The following is a 25363-nucleotide window of genomic DNA, read 5'->3' on the forward strand; positions in this document are numbered from 1 at the left end:
GGAAGGACAGCACTCATGTTAGATTAGGCGCCCACCTACTTCAGTATGACCTCACCCATTACATCTACAGTGATCATATTTGCAAATTCAGCCACATTTGTGGAGCTGCTGGTTCCAGAGTGTGGGGAGGTGTGGGTTTAGCACCCAGGACATTGTGGGTGCCTGTGGGCTCTGTGGCAAGATTGTCAGGTGAGGCAATAGGCTCGTGGTTCTAAGAAGGACTTGAATTTAGTGGGCAGGAGCACTATTCAATCTGGTACAGGCTCTTTGTCTTCTGTCTTCATCACACAGCTGGCTTTTCCCCAGCGGTAGTTGCTGGCTTGGTCTTGGAGGGTAACAAAGAGCGCTGGCATGGGACAGAGGGGGCACAAGTGATGGGCAAAGGCCATGAGAGGCTCTGTCTGCGGCAAAGGGTAGTGATGGTGGATGAGATGCTTGGAGCATCTGGGAGAGGTGGGGCCTGCACACTAGGAAGAAGGGCGCATTTCACCTACTCGCAGCTTGGTTCACAGCTGGATCAACCCACAACTGCCAACTGCCCTGCTTACCATCCCTCCTCCACCGCCCCCCTCCCCACCCCGCGTCCCCTGTGTGGGGTCTGGCTTGTTCCTCTCCCAGCCGGACTGATTGTACAGGACCAACTAGGGGATAGGGACTTCCCTGGCAGTCCAGTGGTTGAGACTCTGCCCTTCCACTGCACAGGTTTGATTCCTAGTCGGGGAACTAAGGTCCTGCCTACTGTGGGGCCAAAAAAAAAAATGGGGCATACAGCACAGTTGGTAAGTTAGATTCTGACCCTGTTTCCTGAAAAGTCTCCACATTTCTTGGTTCACCAGAATCACGAATTTACTAGAAGTTTTATTTTCTAAAATGTCAGCCACAGTCACAGTCGCAGTTCTGCAATATCTGTGGTGACAGATACAGTCGTACCTGGAGGCTTATCTTCACTCATTACGCTCTGCAGCATTTCTGGGCTTCTCTGTACAGAACCTCTTTCTAAGGGTTCAGACAGCCAAAGGGCATCTGTGGAATTTTTAATAATTCTCTCTCTCCGTGGGTTGAGCAGTTGGGGCAGAGAAGGTTAATGCCACTTATTACTTATTCTACAGCTTATTGCCTTGCAGTCTAAACTAAGGACATTATGCACACTCACTTCTTGCCTCATTTTCTGGGCAGTAGCATTGTTGTGGCACCATGTTATAATTTTGCTTGTTTTTCAAACATAACGCATGCAACATAGTAACATAGATTTTTCTGTTATCTTAAACATAAAAGCTGGAAAGAAATACCATTCTCTGCTTTTTTCAACATATTATGTTTCCTAGGATCATCATAATTCTCTGCACAAGGTTCTGACAGACCATTCTCTTCTGGTTAAAATAAAAAAATTTTTCCAGTTAGGTAATTAGATTTCTTGGTGACATGATCAATTTACATATTTATGTAACTTTACAATTATGTCTGATCCTTTTATTATTCCACAACTGAGATGTTTTTGTCTGTCCATAAAGATCCATTCTTTTTATATTTCAAAACAATTGCCAAGTCACATCACCAGTTTCAAACTGTACCGTGAAACTCATACTGTGACTGAATAGTCATTTCTATAGAAATCGACGTCTTTGATTAAGCGCTTATGGAGGATTGAGGCTGCTGCTCCTGAGGTCTTTGTGGAGCAAAGCCAGAGAGAGTAAACAAGAGTGAGAAAGAACAGAATAAGGCTGAGAACAGAGGGCAGAGTCTGGGGAGTCATGAAGCTTGTCCCCAGGTGGTCCTGGGCCGTGGCCCCCCACCCTTGCTGCACAGTGGACTCACCTGGGAACTTTCAGCACTGATGCCCAGGCCTGACCCCCAGAGACATTGACTTCATTGATATGAGGTGGACCAGCATCAGATTTTCATCCCACGTGTCAGGGAACCGGAAACTGCACACCTGGTGGATGCCATATATAATTGCCAATTGATTTCAGAGCATCTCAGTTCTTGAAGTAGAGAAGGGGAAAGGAAAAACTTCCTTCCTCACTTAAAAATAAAACCTGACTACTCCAAATCTGGAACCAGACTAGAGATCTCTATGAGGAGTGGGTTTATGGTCCCTTGAACTCTGCTTGTGCTCCAAGGCTCTCTCACAATGACCCTGGCTCCGCCAAGCCAAGCTCCAAAGGAAGGAAAGGGGATGCTCCATGTCTATAACTCCCTGGCTCAGTCCTAGGCTCACAGCCTGGCCCTAAAGGGCCTGTGCAGAACTGAGGAGGCTGGGACTTCTGGGTAAGGTCTTACTAATGACCAGACTGGAAGGTAAAAGATAAGATCACAGTTCCACTACCCAAAAAGCCTCAGGGTGGAAGGCAGGGTCTCTAGCAGCTTGGTTTCTTTCTCTTTCAAATGAGTGGAACTGTCAATCTTGAAGGTAGGTTATCTGCAGGGTTGGGGGCAGGTACTTAATGAGATAGCATTTATAATATAGCATCTGACACATCATTGGGTATCAGTGATGGGGAGCTTTGGGGATTATAAGATTCAAACTATTATAAACCTGTGACACCTGCTTCAGATAAGACTAGCTTGGGACCTGCTAACCTGGTTGTGGGTTCACTTCCCTCTTCAGTTCAGTTCAGTTCAGCTTAGTCACTTAGTCATGTCCAACTCTTTGTGACCCCATGGACTATAGCAGGCCAGGCTTCCCTGTCCATCACCAATTCCTGGGCCTTGCTCAAACTCAGGTCCATCGACTCAATGATGCCATGCAGCAATCTCACCTTCTGTTGTCCCCTTCTCCTCCTGCCTTCAATCTTTCCCAGCATCAGGGTCTTTTCCAATAAGTCAGTTCTTTGCATCAGATGGCCAAAGGATTGGAGTTTCATCTTCAGCATCAGTCCTTCCAATGAATATTCAGGGCTGATTTCTTTTAGGATGGACTAGTTTGATCTCCTTGTGGTCCAAAGGACTCTCAAGAGTGTTCTCCAACACCACAGTTCAAAAGCATCAAGTCTTCGGTGCTCAGCTTTATTTATGGTCCAACTCTCACATCCATACATGACTACTTGAAACACCATAGCCTTGACGAGATGGACCTTTGTTGACAAAGTGATGTCTCTGCTTTTTAATATGCTATCTAGTTTCGTCATAATTTTCCTCCCAAGGAGTAAGCATCTTTTAATTTCATGGCTGCAATCACCATCTGCAGTGATTTTGGAGCCCAGAAAAATAAAATCAGCCACTGTTTCCACTGTTTCCCCATCTATTTGCCATAAAGTGATGGAGCCAGATGCCATGACCTTAGTTTTCTGAATGCTGAGCTTTAAGGCAACTTTTTTACTCTCCTCTTTCACTTTCATCAAGAGGCCCTTTAGTTCTTCTTCACTTTCTGCTATAAGGGTGGTGTCATCTGCATATCTGAGGTTATTGATATTTCTCCCAGCAATCTTGATTCCAGCTTGTGCTTCTTCCAGCCCAGGGTTTCTCATAATGTACTCTGCATAGAAGTTAAATAAGCAGGGTGACAATATACAGCCTTGATGGACTCTTTTCCTATTTGGAACCAGTCTGTTTTTCCATGTCCAGTTCTAACTGTTGCTTCCTGACCTGCATACAGGTTTCTCAAGAGGCAGGTCAGGTGGTCTGGTATCCCCATCTCTTTCAGAATTTTCCACAGTTGATTGTGATGCACATAGTCAAAGGCTTTGGCATAGATATACCCAGCCCCTTTGCCTTGTGCTGGAGCCCACAGTAATGCAATGCAACACACAGTACAACATGACACAACGCAGTGAAGCCAACAGTCCTCAGAGACATACAGGAATAAGAGGCAGATTTTTTTCTTTTTTCTTTTGTTATTTTTAAAACATAATTTTATGAGTACATTTATTTATTTGTTTTTGACCATGTTGGGCCTTCGTTGTGGCTCAGGCTTTCTCTAGTTGCAGTGAGTGGGGACAACTCTTCTTCGGGGTGTGTGGGCTTTCATTGTGGTGGTTTCTCTTGTTGCAGAGCACAGGCTTTAAGGCACAAGGGCTTTGGAAGTTGTGGGTCCTGGGCTCTAGAACACAGGCTCAGTAGCTGTGGCACACGGGCTTGGTTGCCCAGAGGCATGTGGGATCTTCCTGGATCAAGGATGGAACCCATGTCTCCTGGATTAGCAGGCAGATCCTTTACCACTGAGCCAGCAGGGAAGCCTGGGATGTGGATTTCTTAAGGAAGGAGTCTTGTGCCATCCTCCATAGCACATGGTGGGCAGAGTGCAGAGGCTACACAAGCTTCTCAGAAGGTGAAGCTTCTGGGTCACTAGAATCAGCCTTGTTCTAACAGAGATTTCCAGAGGAGGAAGTGAAGACCAGCACCTCATTCTCCCAAGCTGGAGGGCAATGCCCCATTATTATTGCTATTGATATTATTACAGCTATTAGAGTTGGTAAGTCACTCATCATGACAACATGGGACCTGTGGCACAGGGATTTTCAGAGGGTTGTTCCTGAGCTGGTGCCAGTGGTTGGTCTGGTCTGTTTCTGGGTCATGGCAAGATAAGCACAGAACGTGAGAGTAGACGTTTGAAAAATTTTAGAGACAACCGATGTTGCCAGGAGACCAGTGGTACAGACAGGGGTCAGACAGCAGGGTTTGGAGCAGTCTGAGCGCTGTGACACTTGCTTGGTGAGTCGAAGACGACACTGGCTGCAGATTAGCTGTGCACGTGTATATTGTTACCCTGCTTGTTTAACTTCTATGTAGAGTACATCATGAGAAATGCTGGGCTGGAAGAAGCACAAGCTGGAATCAAGATTGCCAGAAGAAATGTCAATAAACTCAGATATGCAGATGACACCACCCTTATGGCAGACAGTGAAGAGGAACTCAAAAGCCTTTTGATGAAGGTGAAAGAGGAAAGTGAAAAAGTTGGCTTAAAGCTCAACACTCAGAAAACGAAGATCATGGCATCCGGTCCCATCACTTCATGGGAAATAGATGGGGAAACAGTGGAAACAGTGTCAGACTTTATTTTTCTGGGCTCCAAAATCACTGCAGATGGTGACTGCAGCCATGAAATTAAAAGACGCTTACTCCTTGGAAGGAAAGTTATGACCAACCTAGATAGCATATTCAAAAGCAGAGACATTACTTTGCCAACAAAGGTCCGTCTACTCAAGGCTATGGTTTTTCCAGTGATCGTGTATGGATGTGAGAGTTGGACTGTGAAGAAAGCTGAGCGCCAAAGAATTGATGCTTTTGAACTGTGGTGTTGGAGAAGACTCTTGAGAGTCCCTTGGACTGCAAGGAGATCCAACCAGTCCATTCTGAAGGAGATCAGCCCTGGGATTTCTTTGGAAGGAATGATACTAAAGCTGAAACTCCAGTACTTTGGCCACCTCATGCGAAGAGTTGACTCATTGGAAAGGACTCTGATGCTGGGAGGGATTGGGGGCAGGAGGAGAAGGGGACGACAGAGGATGAGATGGCTGGATGACATCACTGACTCAATGGACGTGAGTCTAAGTGAACTCTGGGAGTTTGTGATGGACAGGGAGGCCTGGCGTGCTGTGATTCATGGGGTCACAAAGAGTCGGACACGACTGAGCGACTGAACTGAACTGTGGAACCATGCCTTGGTCCATGATGACCTGGTCCTTTACCACACACAGATGGCCTGAGGTGGTAGCCTTTGGAATCATTTCTCATTTTGCAGATGGAAAAACAACTGCTCAGCCCACGGCAAAGTCAGGTTAGAGGAGAACTGGAGTCATCATCGGACTTCACACCTGATTCTTCAGCCACTGTCTCATAACAGCCTCAAACCAACAAGGTGTTGAAAAGCTGAAACTAAATATTGAAAGGGGGTTAGAGCTCCAGCTGGTGTGTGGGCCCTGGGGAGAACAGAGAGACAGTTATTTCTTTTGTTTACTATGGAAACATAGTAAAAACCCTGGAGCATCTCTGTAGAGGGGAGAAGTGTGATTTCCTGTGATTTTAAAAGAACAACCACCACCAGATTGAGCCTATACTGAGGAGAGATGGGAGAGACCTGTATTTCTGTATATTTGTATTGGAGAGCCAAGGAGGGGGAAAATAGCATATAGCCAGAAGTGGAGATTAGTTTCACTCATTCCCTATTTTGGGGCACCTAACATGTGGTAAGCACACTGTTCTTGGTGCTGAGAATATAAACTCCAATTAGCCACCTCCTCCTCTTTCAGAGTTTACAATCTAGTGGGAGGGACAGATGACTTAACAGACACCTTCTGCTGACAATGAGAAGCCTAGTGCTACTACTGTTTTGAAAAATGAAAGTGAAGTCGCTCAGTCATATCCGACTCTTTGTGACTCCATGGACTGTAGCCTGCCAGGCTCCTCCGTCCATGGGATTCTCCAGGCAAGAATGCTGGAGTGGGTTGCCATTTCCTTCCCCAACTACTGTTTCAGGAAGTGGAAAAAGTGAACAGTGGAGTCCCTGCCCTCATGAAATTTACATTTCCGGTGGGAGAGTGAGTCAGTTAACAAGTACAGATGCACTTTTCAAGAAGTCATACAAATAAGAAGGAGAAAAGAAAGTGATCAAGGAGTGAGAGGATGCAAAGAGGAGGCCTGTTGAGGAGGTGACCTTGGAGCAGAGACATGATCACAAAAAGGCTTGATGGGTGATGTGACAGATGGTGGCCAATGAGCAGACATGAGAGCAACACCAAGCTGAGACCAAGGACATCTTGAAGAGCTTAGTCCAGGAAGTGAGACCTGAGATGATCCTGGAGGGGGTGAGGGGTCAGCCTGGCACCACGGGGAGCTCAGTAGGGGTGTATAGGCACAGGTAAAAGTTGATGGTGAGTGTTCTGTATTTGGGAATCCACGTTCAGTGAGATGTTGGGCAGAGTGAGGTATGTATGTGTATGTGTTGGGATGTGGCATGTTTGAACAGATGCTGGAGCAAAAAGCAAGGGCCAGAGCAAGAAAAGCCTGTGTGCAATGTGAGGTTGTTCATACTTTAGCCTGAAAGAAATGGGGGATATGGAGGGATTTTTTAAGCATAGGATCTTGATCACATTTGCTTTCATAAATCTGTGGGAGCAGTATAGAGAACAGATGGAAGGCAGGTCATGAAGACAAAGTAGAACACAGGAAACATCCAGGGGAGAGTGTGAAGACCAGAGGAGGAGGCAGATCTTAGATCCAGACAAACACGGGACCATAACGATGTGCTTATTGATTGGACAAGGTGGACAAGAGAATGAGGGGGACGGTTCTCAAGTTTCTAGATTAAACAAAGAAGTGAATGGTGCTAAGTAGTCCTGGCAAAAGGAAACTAGGAAAAGGAAGTAGGTCCTAGGAAGTCGATGATGTTGTTTAGAATTTGTTAATTTGAGGTGACTTCAAGGCATGTAGGTGAAGGCGCCAACTGAGTAAGCAGTGGCTATGTGTGTTTGCCTCCACTTATTGGAACTTGTCGATGGGAATGCTGAGTCTGCTGTGTCATGACTGGAGCAGGTTCTCTGTGGAGATATTTCCCACCGTTCTCTCCACATCCCTGGAGTCAGGACATGCCTATGGCCGTAATTTCTCTGCGACATTATTGGCACTATGGTGAGTTCTCTCTGCGGTGTTCAGGATCCCTTCATACCTAACAGCAGGCACTGTTCTAGGTGCTTTTTCTCCAGGTGCCCATTCTCCCTCAGAACAACCTGGGAAACAAGAGCTGCTGATCCTTTTATGGATGGACAAATGGAGGCACAGCGAGGTTAAGTAACTTGCCAAGGTCACACAGTGCCTAAGCGGCAGAAGTGAGGTGGAGTCGCTCAGTCGTTTCAGACTCTTTGTGATCCCATAGACGTAGCCTGCCAGGCTTCTCTGTCCATGGGATTTTCCAGGCAAGAGTTCTGGAGTGGGTTGCCATTGCCTTCTCCACAAGCGGCAGAGGTCAGATTCAATCCAGGCACTTGGGATACGGGCTTTGTACTGGGTTTTTGTTGCTGTTGTTGTTCAGTCACTAAGTTGCGTCCCCCGCGTGGACTGCAGCACGCCAGGCTCCGCTACCTAGTTCTATCCTCCAGTTCTCCACTATCGCCCCAAGTTTGCTCAAATTTGTGTCCACTGAGTGGATGATGCTCTTTAACCATCTCATCCTTTGCCTTCAATCTTTCCCAGCATCCTATTGTTGCCCTGAGGCTGGAGACTCTACCAATCCCTGATGGCCTTCTGTCTTTACCCTCCAGGGACTCCCCCATTTCCTGAGGGAGTGTGGAGGTTCAGCAAAGGCCCATGCTCTTGTTCAGAACATTCCTTTTTAGTTCTTTTGCAGCACTTCTGGGAGGATCACACTCAAGTTCTGTGTCAGTCATTTGGGGTCAAAATTGTTGACCAGAACACTTCATTTAATAGTGACAGAAAGAGAGCACTGGAGAAATAAACCATGCTGGAGTGTGCCAGGATTGATGCTCGTAGGTATGGTTCTGGCTGACAGCAGCTCTTTTCCAATTCTGGGTTGCAACCCTTTAGTAGGTTGGGAAATCTGTTTAGGAGATTGTGAGCAGCAGTCTTTAAAAATAATAGAACAGAACAGAATAGGATGTGTCAAAGTGTATTACATGTAATATGGGTAAGTTATGTGTGTAGACGTATATTTAGGTCATGCCAGAAATGTATTTCTTATTGTGGTTTGTGGTAAAAAAATGTTTGAATGAACTGGGCTAGAGTAGCTTTTACTGTGCTAACCATCCATGACCAAAACAACATTCACTGTACTGTTTTGCTCTCAAATGAATTGCGATCAATATTTATTTGTGTTGTTGTTACTTAGTTGCTAATTCAAGTCCGACTGTTTGTGACCCCATAGATTGCAGCCCACTGGGGTCCTCTGTCCATGGGATTTCCCAGGTTCTTTACCACCGAACCACCAGGGAAGCCCCCTGTATCTGTGTACTTTAACAGTACACATACTCGCATAGTGCATGGGCACTAAAGCTGATGTACCTGCAGATCTAAAGCTCGGACCAGGATTCTGCTGGAGATTGTTCATCTGGAGAGGCTGTGACAGGTGGATGGTAGGTTGTCAAAGTAGAAGATTCATTAGGGGACAAAGTCACCTTGAGTGAGCATATGAATGAATAAAGAAGCAGAGGGAAGAACCCTGGAGAACCGCTTACCTTGAAGGTGGAGGTGTAGGAAGAGGAGTTCACCAGAATCACTGTGATGGGCTTCCCAGGGGGCACGAGTGGTAAAGAAAGTGAAAGTGAAAGTCACTCAGTCGTGTCTGACTCTTTGAGACCCCAAGGACTATACAGTCCATGGAGTTCTCCAGGCCAGAATACTGGAGTGGGTAGCCTTTCCCTTCTCCAGGTGATCTTCGCAACCCAGGGATTGAACCCAGGTCTCCCGAATGGCAGGTGGACTTTTTACCAGCTGAGCCACCAGGGAAGCCCCGTGGTCAAGAACCTGCCTGTGATGTAAGAGACAAAGAGACACGGGTTTGATTCCTGGGTCTGGAAGATCCCCTGGAGGAGGGCATGGCAACCCACTCCAGTATTCTTGTCAGGAGAGTCCCAAGAACAGAGGAACCTGGTCACAAAGAGTCGGACATGACTGAAGCAACTTAGCATGCACGGATGCACGGTGATGGAATAGACAGAGGTAGGAGCAAAAGCAGGAGGATGTTGGCCAGGAGAGATTCAAGATTGTCAAGTGTGGCAGGAGCTCAAAGTAGAGAAGAGCTGAAAAAGCACAGACTGAATTGAGCAACATGGAGACCTTGCTTGGCAGCGGTGGCAGTCACACTGCAGAGGGCTGAGTGTGAGCGAAGACAGAGATGTTGGGGAATGGACAACTCTTCCAGAACACTGGACAGGTAAAGAGGGAGGGCAGGAAGCCATTGGCTGGAGAGGGGAGAATCGGCTTCTCTCAAGAGTTTAGTCTCACAGAAAAAGACAAAATATTTGATAAGCGAGGCTTACAGGAAGCCACAGGGATACTTAATCTTTGTTAGAAGGGATGCAATGAAGCTATGGGTTTCTCCCCCTGGTTTTCATCATCTCTGAACTGTCACATAAGAATTTCTGTTAATTGCTAAGACAAAGAACTGTGACAGTGACTGTTGTTGATTCTGGTTATTTATGCAAATAGTGGCTAAGTTCATTTAGGAATTATGATTTCAAATTGTAGTACATAATACAATCAAATGCCCAGAATTAGGAAAGGAAAAAAAAAGTCAGTGGGGGAAGGGGAGATGAAGTAGTAGCCAAAAGGAAACTACACTTATATAGGTTAACAATATCACTTCCCTTACTCCATAAAGAATAATGAAATAATGGATTATATTCTGAAAACTAAAAATACTGTGAACAGTTGATAGAATCCCAAGGAACAGATGATATTTTCTCTACTTTTGTAATGAAAAACAGACTTATTAAGTTACTTTTTGTTTGTCTTTTTGCTTTATCGAATCTTTGAGAGAAGTCAGGGGCAGGCATCATATCACAGACCTGTATGAGTCAAGATAAGATTCTCTGTTGAGGTCCGTAGCTTTAGGGGCTGTAATTATCACAGTCTCAAGGTAGATTCCCAAGTATTGCATAATTATTGCGACAATTAGCCTTTAAAAAATAAGGAAATTGGGTCTAAGTATGAACATTTGTATTTTAGTCCTTCTTTCCTCCAAGAATGAAGAAAGCCCTGGGACCCTTGATTTTCACCCTTTTCTAACAATCTTTAGCTAGGATTTTTCCAGTAGTCATGTATGGATGTGAGATTTGGATTATAAAGAAAGCTGAGCGCCAAAGAGTTGGTGCTTTTGAACTGTGGTTTGGAGAAGACTCTTGAGAGTCCCTTGGGCTGAGAGGAGACCCAACCAGTCACTCCTAAAGGAAATCAGTCCTGAATGTTCATTGGAAGGACTGATGCTGAAGCTGAAGCTCCAATACTTTGGCCACCTGATGCAAAGAACTGATTCATTTGAAAAGACCCTGATGCTGGGAAAGATTGAGGGCAGGAGGAGAAGGGGACAGCAGAGGATGAGATGGTTGGATGGCCTCACTGACTTGATGCACATGAGTTTGAGTAAGCTCCCAGGGAGTTGGTGATGAACAAGGAGGCCTGACGTGCTGTGGTCCTTGGGGTCACAAAGAGTGGGACACGACTGAGAGACGCAACTGAACTGATTAATTGTTTTTGATTAACTGCCATTAAAAAATTATTTACATTAGAAAAGAAAGGGTTTGCCCTGAACAAATTTATGCATAAGTCTTGTAGATAATGAATTTAAATATTCATCTGTGTAAATGGTTTCTGGCCTGGAAATGATTCCCTTGCTCCCAAATACTTTGTCTTCAGTATTTGAAATCTGCAAAAAATAGTAATTCTATGATCCATCAAGATTTGAACATTGAGTTTTGATTATTCAAACATGGAGAGTTGTGTGTATGTGTGTGTGTGTATTTGTGGTGGGAATGGGGCTGTGCAGTTCACTTTGAATGTAAATTATATCCTGGGGACTTCCCTGGAAGTCCAGTGGTTAAGACTCCCAGCTCTCAATGCAGGGGATACAGATTCGATCCCTAGGCAGGGAATTAAGATCCCGCATGGCCCACAGTGTAGAAAAACAACAACAAAAAGATGTCCATGGTATATTCTTAAGTTAAAAAAAAAAAAAGGTAAATTATGTTCTGGGTAGAGCTATAGGATTTATAGAAAGAGGAGACTATTGTTTAGTTCAACTTATAATTCCAAGTCAAGGTGACTCATTTGGGCATCTGAAGGTCAGTGTACCTCTGGAAGGAGGCTGACGCCTCCCTGGCTATTTTTCTACAAGTTAGGATGAGAAAACTCTAAATTTCTTCTTAAATGTCTCTTAGTACTTGTCACTTTTGAAGTCATGAAAGTGAAAGCTGAATTTTAAGCATAAAGGAAAAAGCATCTTATACAGTGAGAAAAAACTGGCACAAGAAATTCTCAGAAAGAACTTAGCGAATTTTTATAAATCCTTTGAAGTTATTCTCGAATGACTGAATTCATTGTCCAAAGACTCAAAATAAGGAGTTGGAATTTCCCACTCTTTGCCACACTCCTGATCCCAGGCATAGTTTTCAAAATAAATGGGAATAGCCAGGCCCCAGTGCCAGGATGAGGCTGAGGTTTTATATAGTTTCTCCCTCATGAAGTACAATTTTAGCTGTTTTTGTTTTGAACGAAATTCTCTTGGTTAGTCCAGTTGGTTAAAGCTGGTGCTCGCTAACTTGAATAAGTGCCAGATGTCTAGCGGGAGACAAGCTTAGTCTCTCTCTGGGTTGGGGGGAGAGTCTTGTTGATCACTGCCTACCCTCCTCTGCCTCCTCAGCCTGGCTGACAAAGCTCCTTTTTGTTGATGTGCTTGCCCTCTTGGTTATGAGCACAGGGTTTAAAATGATCTACCCCCTAAGGCAGGTGGGGGTGGAGATCATGGGGAGAATTCTCAACAGTCTCTAGGAGCAAGTCAGGGTAGCTTTGTCTCCCTTCTCCATGAGTAGCTGGGTAGGAAACCTACCACCTTAAGGACAGTTGGCCTCTTCCAGGGGGCAGGGATTTTAGCCTCAACCCCTTCTAATTATGAGAAGGGTCCAAGACCTAGGGACTTCCCAGGTGGCACAGTGGTAAAGAATCCCCCTGCCAATGCAGGAGAAGCAGGAGATGTAGTTTCAATCCTTGGGTTGGAAAGATCCCCTGGAAGGGGAAATAGCAACCCACTCTAATATTCTTGACCAGATAATCCCATGGACAGAGGAGGGCGACTGAGCATGCATGCATCAAGACCTATACCAGTCACCTTTTTTGCCCACACAATCCCCACTAGATCTTTCTTTTCATTCTGCAAGGCCAGACATGTCCCAGTGTTGAACATCAGGCATGGAATGCTTTAGGAAAATCCCTTCACAGTCATGTTCCAGCTGGAAAACCCCAAACGAAAGAATAAAGCAGACACAAACCTGGGTAGAGGAAACCAGGGAACCAGAGGCAAAGCCAGAAGAGTCAGTACAAAGCTCTGGCCACTTTTATTTCCAGTGTCTTTAAGTCTTTATAGCTGTGAGTCTAAGGGCCTAGCTAGAATCCTCTCCATTGAAGAAAGTGTTCAGAGGAAATTGACTTGATTCTTTATCTCTGAGAAACTCGGGTAGTTACTAGTAACCTTTGCTGCTGTGCTGTCCAACTCTTTGTGGCCCAATGGACTGTCCACCAGGCTCCTCTATCCATGAGATTTTTCAGGCAAGAATACTTGAGTGGGTTGCCATTTCCTTCTCCAGGGGATCTCCCCAGCCCAGGGATTGAACCCAAGTTTCCTTTGTCTCCTGCATTGGCAGCCAGATTCTTTACCACTGAGCCACCTTGAGAAGTGCCCAGTAGCATTTAAAAGAATTTTGTACAAGCAACTTACTTGTGTTTGAGTATCTTTATGATTTTTTTCAATGGTCTGAACAGAAATGTATTGTTATGTACCAATACCACATAAATATATGTCTCCCAATAATTTTATACACATACACACGCAGTTTTCTGCTTATAACTTCTGCTCCATCTCCTTGCCCTAAACCTTATAAGAAACTCATTCATTTATAACTTTTCCTGGATGTATAGGTTGGTCATAAGTTTCCTTCCTGACCAACCTAGACAGCATATTAAAAAGCAGAGACATTACTTTGTTAACAAAGGTCCGTCTAGTCAAGGCTATGGTTTTTTCCAGTGGTCATGCATGGATGTGAGAGTTGGACTTAAAGAATGCTGAGCGCAGAAGAATTGATGCTTTTGAACTGTGGTGTTGGAGAAGACTCTTGAGAGTCCCTTGGACTGCAAGGAGATCCAACCAGTCCATCCTAAAGGAGATCAGTCCTGGGTGTTCATTGGAAGGACTGATGTTGAAGCTGAAACTCCAGTACTTTGGCCACCTGATGTGAAGATCTGACTCTTTTGAAAAGACACTGATGCTGGGAAAGATTGAGGGCAGGAGGAGAAGGGGATGACAGAGGATGAGATGGTTGGATGGTATCACCGGCTCAATGGACATGGGTTTGGGTGGACTCCGGGAGCTGGTGATGGACAGGGAGGCCTGGTGTGTTGCGGTTCATGGGGTCGCAAAGAGTCGGACATGACTGAGCGACTGAACTGAACTGGCTGTGTAAAGTTTTAAAAGTAGTCTCTGCCGTTATTTTCCTAGCTAAAAGGAGGTTGTCTGGCAATGGTATTAAGAGAGGAAAGGCGGGCCATGCAGGGAATACTACAATACCAGAAATGGAAGACCGGGAACCAGCAGGAACTCACAGAGAAAGATTTGCGTTCCCAGTCTCTTGCCCAAGAGACAGCGAATCTTCCGACCTTTAGATATAAAGATACCTTCATGCTCTGCCTATGAAGAAACAAGACACGGTGTAAGAGGAGAAAAACTGGTCTGGAGAGTATTTTTCAAGCGCGGGATTGCCTCATGGCACAAACATCGCCTAGTCAATTTTCTCACAAACCGAGGGAGAAAGCTGCATGAATAGGGATGGGTGTTTGGAGCGGTGGGGTGGGGCCAGGAAGGGAGGAGACATGTCCCCGCCCTCCCAGGAGGCGGGAGGGAGAGGAAAAACCTTTGCCAGGGACCTGCGGCTCCGTCCCTTCCCGCGTCGCCTGCCCCCCCGGCGGTCGCCAGTCCCCCGGTAGCGCTGGCCAAGGCCGCGGGCGGCGGTGGGTTTCCTGCGCTTCGGGACGGCGGGAGAAGAGCAATCCTTGTGTCCCGGAAGACAGAGCACAGTCATCCGCGCAGAGGACCATCCCTGGCAGCAGACCCTCGCCAGTCCTCCCGGTGTCCACACCCCGGCGCCCGCGTCGTCTGCGCGCCCACATTCGCTCCGCCGCGCGCAGCTCCCACGCCCCTGGCTGCTGCCTACCAGGCGAGGGATCCGCCTCCCCGGTTGGACAGAGAGGGTCGTCGGCGGCGTCTTTAAGGCTGCGTCCCCGCCCCTGCCTCCTCCCCGCCCTCCCCCGTCCGCGCTCCTCCAGACCTCCCCGGAGCTGGCGGCTGCGAGGAGCAGGTGCCGGCGAAGCCCTCGCATGCCGCTGCCCGGCCCGAGGTGGTAGCGGCGCCCGGCGCTCCGCCTGCCCTCCTCCGGGCCGCACTTCGGCTCCTACGCGCGCGGGGACATGTCGGTGGCGACGGGCAGCAGCGAGGCGGCCGGCGGGGCCGCGGGCAGCGGTGCGCGGGTTTTCTTCCAGAGTCCCCGGGGCGGTGCCAGCGGCAGCCCGGGCTCGAGCAGCGGCTCGGGCTCCTCCCGGGAGGACTCGGCGCCCGTGGCCACCGCGGCTCCCGCCGGGCACGTTCAGCAGCAGCAGCAACAGCGGCGCCACCAGCAGGGAAAAGTGACGGTAAAATACGATCGCAAGGAGCTTCGGAAACGGCTCGTGCTGGAGGAGTGGATCGTGGAGCAGCTGGGACAGCTGTATGGCTGCGAGGTACCTGGGCGCGGGGTTGGGAGGGTCGCGGGGCGGGGGGCAGGCTCGCGCACCTGGTTGTGCTAACACAGGAATTCTCCAGGGCTCCGGCTCCCAGCTGCGCGCCGCCCTGGTTCCTGGGGACCGAGGGCTGGGAGCGAGACGCAGCGCGTTCTCTCCCCAGGGTGCCCTCAGGTGCCAGGGCTTACCCTGCTTAGATTCAGCTGCCTGGTGCCCAGAGAGCTGGGGGCCCCGTGATGATTGTGGGTAGGTCGGGTCTTGCTCAGCGCACTGCCTTTCTCCCAACCCCGGGCTCTCCTCGGCTTCAGGGGCAGCTTCCCAAAGTGGGGCTCGGAGGGGCTCACCCAGCTGCGCCCAAGAACAGGACTCCTTGCTAGGATCCTGGCAACACCGAGTTTTGTGGAGAGGGAGCAGGGAAGAGACTGAAAGCCGCTTCACCGAGAGGAGAGGTTCTGGGGATCCCAGAGGCCCCCTGCGTTCTTGAAATAATATCACAAAACCATAAGCTGAATGCTTTCCCTGTTCCAGCCAGCCCCGACGCGTGTCCCCACGATTTGTCCTTACCTTACCAAAGCTGCACGCGTTGAGCTTTGTTGAAGCAGGTTTCTTTCTTCCTACCCAGTTTCAGTTACTCCCGTTGATGGGCGCAGAATGAGAGCCTTGGGCAACCTGGAAGGGTGCGGGGTGGAGGAAGGGAGCCTGCGGGTGTGCTGGGAATTCCCCAGCTCCCCCTCCGCCGCTACATTTACTTCCCACAGTTCAGGGGCAAAGCCTGTACGCAAGTCTGCCGCGTAAGGAGAAATGGTTGATGTATTTTTGGAGAAATATTAAGAACAAACTGTAACAAAACTGTGCTTACCGAAAAATGACCGAAGCTAAAATGCTCCCCCAGGAGTCTTCTTAATGGCAGTAATTATAAATGAAGTATTCTACTTCTCTTAAGGGAGTGGAGTTTGGAAAGGGTGGAAGGATGAAGAGGGTTAATAATTAAGGATATGGCTTCTGAGTTAAAGCTGGGTTTGCGTTCATCCGGCTGTTACCCTCTTCAACAAAAATGAAAGCCAGATGAACCCACTGGCTTTTCCTCTGGTTTGGATTTCACACATTTTATGGCCTATTGTGAATACCTATTTTCCTTAATATTCTCATCGAGCGAGGAAACAGCGTTCTCATTACGGACTCCTGATGAATGATTATGATATAATGAGGCTTGACTATATGACTAATGGGCTTGTAAAAATATATTGTTCCTCCAGCCCAGCTCTTATAAAAGCATTTTAATTGCGTAAATAAAAACTGGCCCAAATCCAAAGTGTTTATGGTGTTTTTTAAATAGAAAGTTGGCAAAACTCTTTAAAGAAACAATATATTTTATTTCGACAGGATTACTGTGGGGGTGGATGGAAGACTCAGTCTTGCCTCTGTAGAATCCAATTAGTTTTCATTTATTTCATAGTAGTCTTTATGCTCCCTTTTGGGTTTAGAGAAGATTTGGGTTAATAAAGAAACTACTGTTGAAATTAACCATGCTTTAGTAATGCTCCTTTTATGGCAGATCAATTACATATAGCTTGGGTAAGAGTTCCAGCCTCTTAGCAAGGTTGGTAAATCATGTATTTTCAAAATTCTTCTGAGTAACTGGTAAAAAAAAAAAAAGGAAGATTGAATGCTCATTGTATTAAACATGTAGATTAGGTACCTGTTTTAAAGGGTAAATATGACCTTGAATCTTTCCCTTGTGCTTCTCACATTTCAGACCTCCACATATAGCGAACAGCTAAAGATCTGAGAGGTTTTGTGGTAAAATGACACAAGGTGCTCCATGCTGCCGGCTTGTTATTAAAGTGTGGCAGGCATTTCTATTCATTTGCTTGTTCTGTCTTGTTAGGTTGAAGAGCTATAAGTCATGTTGGCAATTTATAAATACTATGCTGATGCTACACCTTCACTGAATAATAAAAAGCCTGTGGACTAATAAGTAGCCATATAAAGGACTGTCTTCTTCCATCTCTTTCCCCACTAGTAGGGCTCTATTTTTAGCTTCAGCTCTCTGGTCTGATAGCCTCTCCTCACTGATAGTTTCAAGTATTTCAGCCTCTGGTGTGTAAATTGAGAAGGACCTAGCTGGTTTGTAGCTCTGAATCTCCTGAATATGAAGGTTAGTAAATGTTCAAATGGTGTGTGTGTGAAATTGACATGGAAAGCCAACTTGCCAGACTTCAGCTCGGCCAGAGGCTTGAGCTGTCTGCCAGGTTGGGTGCCTTCTAGATGAACACATAAGTAATTTCAGAAAAACTTGTATCAGTCAGGTCAGCAGTTAGATGATCTGTCCTTTTCAGAATAGGAAATAGTGGTCTTTTAGAGTGCCATAAAGTGTGATATTTTAAATTAGAAAGGAGTGAGGATAAAGAAATACACAGAATAACTTCCCGGCTATGGTTTTATCTAGAAGTTTGCAGTGGCCAATCAGTTTTGTATAGAGAATAACACAAAGAGAATTTATGGAGGACTTGTATTAGGTCCCAGGTGTTTTTCTAGGCCCTCTGTGTGCACTGATTCATTAGTCTTTACAACAACACATATGAACAGGGTGCTGTTATCCTCTCGTCTTATAGATGAGGAAACTGGGAGACACAGCAAAATTAAAAGGCTTTCCCAAGCTCCGTAGCTGGTGGATGGCACTGGGTGGATGGCATGGACTCTGAGTCCGTGTTCTAACCACCAAACCTGCTTCTAACTCTGCAGTGTCCTGTGTAAGAAAACAGACAGAGGCCTCACAGCATGTGTCTGAATATTTAAAAGTCATGAATCAAGCTATTGAGTGTCTCTTTAAAATGTGTTCTACCCTCTTACCTTGACAACTGTTATCTTCATAATGACTCAGAAAGGGAGGTTTGAACCGTGAATTCCCAGATCTCCCAGAGCTCAGAACTGATCAAAAGAACCTTTCCCTGGCCCAGGGCCTGCTTCCTTTGGCTGTTTACCTGTGATACCATCCTACCTGGTGAAGGGCATTGTGTCCACTTGCACGTCCAGTCTGTCCACACCCTCCGCCACCCCCTAACCGTGCCTCTGGCTCCAACCAAGGAAGCCAGACCTGGAAAGAGCTGGTTCATGCCTTGGAAGTGTCTGTGTATTTGATCAGGGGATGCTGGGGACTTGAAGTGTAGCCTAAAACCAGATGGAGACTTACCGGTCCTGGATGGGTAAGTCCACCTGGTACTCTGCAGGAAAATGCCTGTGGCAGGAGTAGCCCAGGGCTGTGACCCCTCTTACACAGTCTAAGCATAGTATCATTGAACAGCACAGCCTTTTGGATATAAACATAAATGTCTTTATAGATTCTAAAATGATTATGTTTATAGTTGTTTTCCATTTCATCTACTTATACGGGTAGTTACATTTTCACCTAGGAATTTGATTATCCTGGAACTGCAAGGTTAACTCTGCATCAACATGTAAGGATTTCTGTTTTAAGACATTTTCATATCTCTCCCAAACCCTGATGGTTTTAAAGAGCATTTGATATCTGGCATAATGTCTACTTTGATAAGTATTGCAAGAGGACTTACTTGGTAAGTCATGTCAATTTTTCTCATCTTGCCCAGCATCAAGATAACATCGGTACTTCTAGTACAATTTGATTTACTTTGGAAATAAAAGCCCGTCATTAATCTGGGATTACTGAAACCCCCACAGCAGCCTAGGCATAAACAGACTTGTACACGGAGGGCATCCCCTGGTGATCCTGACTGTCCATTCAGAAGGACTTTTCTTTTCCAGCATCAGTCTGCATTTTTTAAAAACTTATTTATTTTTTTTTAATTGAAGGATAATGGCTTTACAGAATTTTGTTGTTTTCTGTCAAACCTCAACATGTCTGTGTTTTAAAAAGTGGTTTCTGGCACATTACACTTTTTCATCTTCCCTTATTCCCTACCATCTTCATTCTGTAAATCAGTGGTTCTCAAAAATATTTTGATTGTGGCCCTAGAAAGAAATTCCCTTGCTTCCTGATACCTACACTGACACATGGATGGATGCAGAGATTCACAAAGACCAGTTAATGTTACCATGTACGCAAAAGAAAAATTACCAAGTCAATATAAAATGCATGCATGCATGCCAAGTTGCTTCAGTCGTGTCTGACTCTTTGCGGCCCCATGGACTATAGCCTGCCAGGCTCCTCTGTCCATGGGACTCTCCAAGCAAGAGTACTAGACTGGGTTGCCATGCCCTCTTCCAGGGGATCTACCTGACCTAGGAATCGAACCCACATCTCTTAAGTCTCCTGCATTGGCAGGCAGGTTCTTTACCACTAGCACCATCTGGGAAGCCCCTAATACAAAATATGACTTTATTAATATTTAAATACAATATTCTATTTAATTTACCAGAATTTCTGGCTGTGACTCTCTAAATTAATTTCATCACACATTTGGGGGTTGTGACCTGCCATTAAAAATGTACTACTCCAGAAAGGGAAACATTTAAACATATTTAACAGACAAAGCTAAAATTTATTAAGTACTTTCTGTAACAGGTATGGTTCATGTAATCCTAGTAACAACCTCTGATAGTCCCATTTCGTAATCCTAGTAACAACCTCTGATATTCCCATTTAATGGATGTGGAAACTGAGGCTCAGAGAAGTCTAGAAGATGCCTGAGGCCCCTCAGCTGGTTCACAGCAGAGCAGGGCTGTGTCCAGAAAGCCAGACGTACCCTAACCACTGCTTCCTGAGATGGGACAGTACCTGACACTCTCTGTGAACCTCTGTAGGTTGCCTGCTCTCGGACGCAGCTGTGGTAATTTTTGGGTTGACTGATGTTGCATGTAGAGGGACACAGGTGTCTGTGGGTTTGTTCCTGGATCAGGCCTCTTCTTTTCAGTTCAGGTCCTTACTTTGTTCTCAACTCCCACTCTACAACATCAAATTAGCCTGCTTTGCTGGAAGGTAGAAACTGCTGTCTAGAAGATGGTTTGCGGATAATGTTCAGTTCAGTTCAGTTCTCAGTCGTGTCCGACTCTTTGTGACCCCATGAATCGCAGCACGCCAGGCAGATAATGTGGTGAATCCCTATTTATGTAGCTATTTGAGAATGAATTGGATTTTTCAACAAAACTGCTTAAAACGGATACCAAGGAGGAAGAGGGGATGGGATGAATTGGGAGATTGGGATTGACAAATATACCCTACTATGAAGTAGGTTGCCATTCCCTTCTCCAGGGGATCTTCCTGACCCAGGGGTCAAACCCGGGTCTCCCGTGTTGCAGGCAGATTCTTTACTGTCTGAGCCACCAGGGGAGCCCCTAACGTATAAAACAGACAACTAATGAGAACCTACTGTATAGCACGGGGAACTCTACTCAGTGCTCTGTGATCACCTAAATGGGAAGGAAATCCAAGGACAGGGGATATATGTATCCATGTAACTGGTTTCACTTTGCTGTGCAGCAGAAACTAACACAGCACTATAACACAACTATACTCCAACTAAAAAAAAAAAGAGCTGCTTAAAGAAAACACCATAAACTCAATCTGTAAAATATTATGGAATAAATTAAACACGTTTAAAATTCTATGAATAAAAGAATTCGAAATTGCCAAAGGCTGAAAAGAAAACTGTGCTTAACAAGTTCCCTTTGGAATAATGGTTAGGGAAATCTGACGTGGAGGCAGTGGGTAAAAGAATAAATGCTTTGAAGTGAGGTGAGCCTGAAAGCTACATTGGTCCCTGCACTGAGTAGTGCTGAGATGGGGCAACTTCCTTATTAACTTCTGAGCTCCACTTTCCCCTGTGTTTAAGGGAATCATCCTGGCCACTTGGCGGGGTCGTTTTGAGATCTGAATGGGTCAGACCATGGAGCTGGAACTTAGTTGGTGTAGTTTGAACCACCCATGCGTGCGTGCTCGGTCAGTCAGTTGTGTCTGACTCTCTGTGACCCCATGGACTGTAGCTCACCAGGCCCCTCTGTCCATGGGATTTTCCAGGCAAGAATACTGGGGTGAGTTGCCATTTCCTCTTCCAGGGGATCTTCCTGCTGCGTCTCCTCAATTGGAAGATGGACTCTTTACTACTGAGCCTCCTGGGAAGCCTCAGTTGGAACCATAACTAGCCATTAACTGTTGGTCATTCTCTATGATACAGGAGGGCAGAAGTGAGGAAGAAAATGAAGTCTTCATATCTAGTTGGTGGTAGAGTTTGGAGATGGATATGGGGTCAGAGGTGTTGGTGTGTCTTTGAACTTGAACATGAGCAAATATCATCCCCTGCCCTGTTTTTTCTAGCACCTTCCTTATTCTGGAAGTCCTTGTGAATTTTCATTTATGGGGAGAGAAGTTGCTGTTGTTCAGTCACTCAGTTGTGTTCGACTCTTTGCGACCCTATGGACTGCAGCATGCCAGGATCCTCTGTCCTCCACTGTCTCTCTGAGTTTGCTCAAATTCATGTCCATTAAGTCGGTGATGCTACCTAGCCACCTCATCCTCTGCTGCCCCTGTCTCCTTTTGTCTTCAGTCTTTCCCATCTTCAGGGTCTTTGGCATCAACAGTTTGAAGGCATGGTTGATTTTAATTTTCTTCGTCTGTGTCCCTAGTAGGGCTCAAACATGAAGCACTAATGTGAATGAATGAAAAAGAATCGACCTTCAGAAAACTTTTGAAAAGTCATTGTTGTTTTAGTCCTGGATTATTTAGCGATGCTCCTTTATCATACTTCTGGCTATGGAAAAATACTAATCTAGGGTTTTGTTAAACAGTCATCCATATCAAACTCTTGCATCTTTACTGTTTGATTTCAACATTTTTGGATATACACCTACCTTCATTGACTTATTTGCTTGAAATAGGAACTTAAAGACTGCAAATAGCTGCAGCTAATTGATTTTTAAGCTTAGATTGAGAGAATTCTTTTGAAAATTGAACTTCTTCCTCCAGGGTCCTGTTCACTCTTTTCCTTTGCTTCTACTGTGTCCCTCACCACACTAACCTACCTGCTCTTCTCATCTCTGGCAACTGTTTGCTTCCAGTATCTTCTGTTTTTCTCCCACCATTGAAACAAGCTGGCTTCCTAGGGTACCCTTGCTCACCTCACAGCCGTCCTCTTTCTAGATGGAGAGCACAGTGGAGTCTGTTTCATTTTCCATGTGGTCTGCACACCATGTGCATGATTGCGTTTTGTAGTCCACTCTCCTGTCTCTTGTCTCCTGCACTTGGCTATTTCACACCTTCACCTGGCTTTGCAAGGTACATTTCTTGTTACCTGAACTGCCCCTCGCAGCCTCCCGTGTTCAAGCCAGGCCAACTGCCCTCCCAAGCAGGCTCTTAACTACTCTCCTCTCTGGGCTGCTTTTTCAGCCTCCCCTTTTCACTCCAGCACACACACAAGTTGCAGTGTTTCTTTTTGTTACCAACAACCCCTACTACAAAAATGCTTTCCTTTTTCAATCCTGTACTTCTTTCGATGGTGGCCCTATCTTCTCCTTCCCTTACTGTTTTTCCAGATCTTTCTCCTCCATGACACCACTGTTTATCCATCACCATCTGATGTCAGCTTCTGCCACGGTTTCCCCGAGGATCTCTTTGCTTCTCAATCCAGTGGGTTTGTTTGGGTCTCTATTTCCTTGACCTTCTGAGGCCTTCGGTGCCCTTCTGCATTTCCTTGGGAACCCCTTTGCTCTAAGCAGATCTCTCCTGCGTCTCATCCTAATCACTAGTGACGCTTCCAGCCTCCTCTCTGCATTTTCTTCCTCTGCCTTCCTCTTCAGTGATGTCACACCAGGTCTGTCTTTGGGTCCCTACTCTATTCTCTCTATTTTTCTTCCCACTGCTACATCCTCTTTCTGGGTGATATGAATATTCCTGTGGTTTCAGTCACTGTTCACATACTGACAACTCTTCAATCTCCATTTTTAGCCCTGATCTGTTTTCGGAGTACCAGACATATTCAGATGCCTGGTGGGAGCCTCACCTTCAGCTGCTCTGAAGCTGAGTTTGTTGTCATCCTCTGCAAACCCGCCCTCTTCCTCAGTTGCCTCAGTGGATGGTGGGCACGCTGTCGGCAGGTGTCCCAGCCAAAATCATACTGGCTCCCTTCTCTGACCTCTCCCTGTGGGTCACACCCAGCAGTCAGGAGACCTTGTTGATGCCTGCTCCTTCGAGCCCTGGAGTCTGACTGCGTGGCTTCTCACTGCCACCACTTTAGTCCAGCACCTTACAATGTCTCACCTGTATTATAGCACGAGACACTTTGGTCTCTTGTCACTCAAATTCCTGCTACTACGAGTATTAGTACTACTATGATCCCTCTACTAGTGCTGCTGGTATTACTACTTCTGCTACTCAAATAGCTCTCAGTCTAGGGCCAGGTGACGTATGCATTTTATCTCCAACAGCCGATCCTGGCAGTAACTTTATGGGGTGGGATGTATTATCTTCATTGCTTCGCATTATAGAGGAAGAAACTGAGGTCAGAGAAGTTGCTCCTTGTCCCAGTCCAAGGTCACGGTGACTCCCAAAGTCACATGGCCTCCATGCTGCCGTTGCTCCCATCAGCTGCTTGTCTCAAGTTCTTACTGCACACCGGATCCTTGCTGAGCTGGAGTTCAGTCCTTGCAGTAACTCGGGAAGGGAGGTCGAGAGACTGCAGTACAGAGATCTTGAGCCACAGGTCTCAGTCAGAGGCAATATCGTCTCAGGTAGGGAAGCTGGAGCAAAGCCCTGTCTCCAGTTCCTGGGATGGGGTCTTCTCCTCTGATCCCTCACCTCCAGCTCTCCCTCCCCACGGGAGTTTCAGAGCCCCATCCATGTGGCTAGAGTGTTTCCAAAATCCCAACCTGATCTAGTCACCCCCACAGCCTTTGGGGTACAGCTTAAGATAAAGCTCAGGGGTCCCCTCTCTGGTCCCATCTCTTGTCCCCACCCCACCCCTGCTTCTTCAACCAAGATCCCAGTGCAGGTGAGGTGGGAACCCCATCCCGCTTGCTTTCTCCCTCTGCCAGGGTCACCTCTCTCTTCCTCCTCTTCCTCACCTGTCTACCTCTTACCTGTTCTCTTCCAGGAAGCCTCTGTGACAGGTGCTGTCCCTGGCAAGCTGGCCAACAGGCCTTTGCTGGCTTGTGCCTACCCGTGTCTCAGCACCTTTCTGTAATCCTGTCCCCTGGCCTTGCTGCCAGCTTCGTAAGGGTGGACTCTTGTGGTCCCTGCAGCCTGGGTGGCCTCTTCATCCTGTCTGCACTCAGGGGTCCAGGACCTGGCTGTCAGGAGAGTGATGCGCAAACTGGCCCTGTAGACCAGTTGGCAGCATCTTCTGGTGCCGTGCATTTCAAAAGTACATAGCCCAAATTAAGTGCATTAATGTAGTGTGACTCTGCCTGTATTAAAAACCTGCTCTTCTTGGGACTTCCCTGGTGGTCCAGCAATTAAGACTCCTCGCTTCCACTGCAGGGGGCTCGGGTTCAATCCCTGGTCAAAGAACTCAGATCCCACATACAGCATGCAGCATGGCCAAAAAAAGAAAAAAAAAAAAAACTTCTCTTCTATCATTGATGAAATTTTGATTCTTTTTCATGGTTATGAATTATATTCATGTAGGTTTTTTTTTTTTTTTCCTGGAAAATTCCCTGGGCAGAGGAGCCTGGCAGGCTACAGTCCATGGGGCCACAAAGAGTTGGACATGACTGAGCAACCCAGCACACAGTTTTTTGAAACTGTGAATTAAAAGAGTATTATGATGGAATAAGGCATTGATGCCCGGGTCATAAAAGTCTTCAAAGGGAGTAATCACACATTACTGCCATTCTTCTCTGTAATTTTAATTTTTTATTATGTACAATAATATTACTTTGTTTGCACAGTAATTGTTCACTTCTTTGGGAGTGGAGATGCTTGCTGTACTGGGAAGAAGTGAGGGCTTTTCCAGCGGCAGATAAC

The 25363-nt window shown here is 46.3% G+C and overlaps 1 protein-coding gene and 1 long non-coding RNA gene across 3 annotated transcripts in view; one reads left to right on the forward strand and one right to left on the reverse strand.

The window, feature by feature from the left end:
- Window positions 1–597: 597 nt before the first annotated feature.
- LOC147366328 (uncharacterized) lies at window positions 598–19110 on the reverse strand. 2 transcript variants are annotated; one of them, XR_015133314.1, is made up of 3 exons: window positions 15994–19110; window positions 14260–14344; window positions 598–1933 (listed from the first exon to the last, which is right to left on the reverse strand). It is a non-coding gene; the product is annotated as an uncharacterized LOC147366328 (long non-coding RNA). The 2 variants fall into 2 exon arrangements; XR_015133313.1 differs by having other exon boundaries at window positions 598–5814.
- Window positions 14978–25363, forward strand: part of PPP1R14C (protein phosphatase 1 regulatory inhibitor subunit 14C) — a 90866-nt gene continuing 80480 nt past the window's right edge. The window contains exon 1 of the mRNA XM_086318306.1: window positions 14978–15429. Coding sequence (XP_086174432.1) covers window positions 15121–15429 — 309 coding nt within the window. The 5' untranslated portion in view covers window positions 14978–15120. The remainder of the gene's footprint in view (window positions 15430–25363) is intronic.

This window comes from Bos grunniens, chromosome 9 (genome assembly GCF_055505025.1).
Source record: "Bos grunniens cultivar Pamir isolate PY7600 chromosome 9, Bosgru_T2T1.0, whole genome shotgun sequence".
NCBI classification, from domain to species: domain Eukaryota; kingdom Metazoa; phylum Chordata; class Mammalia; order Artiodactyla; family Bovidae; genus Bos; species Bos grunniens.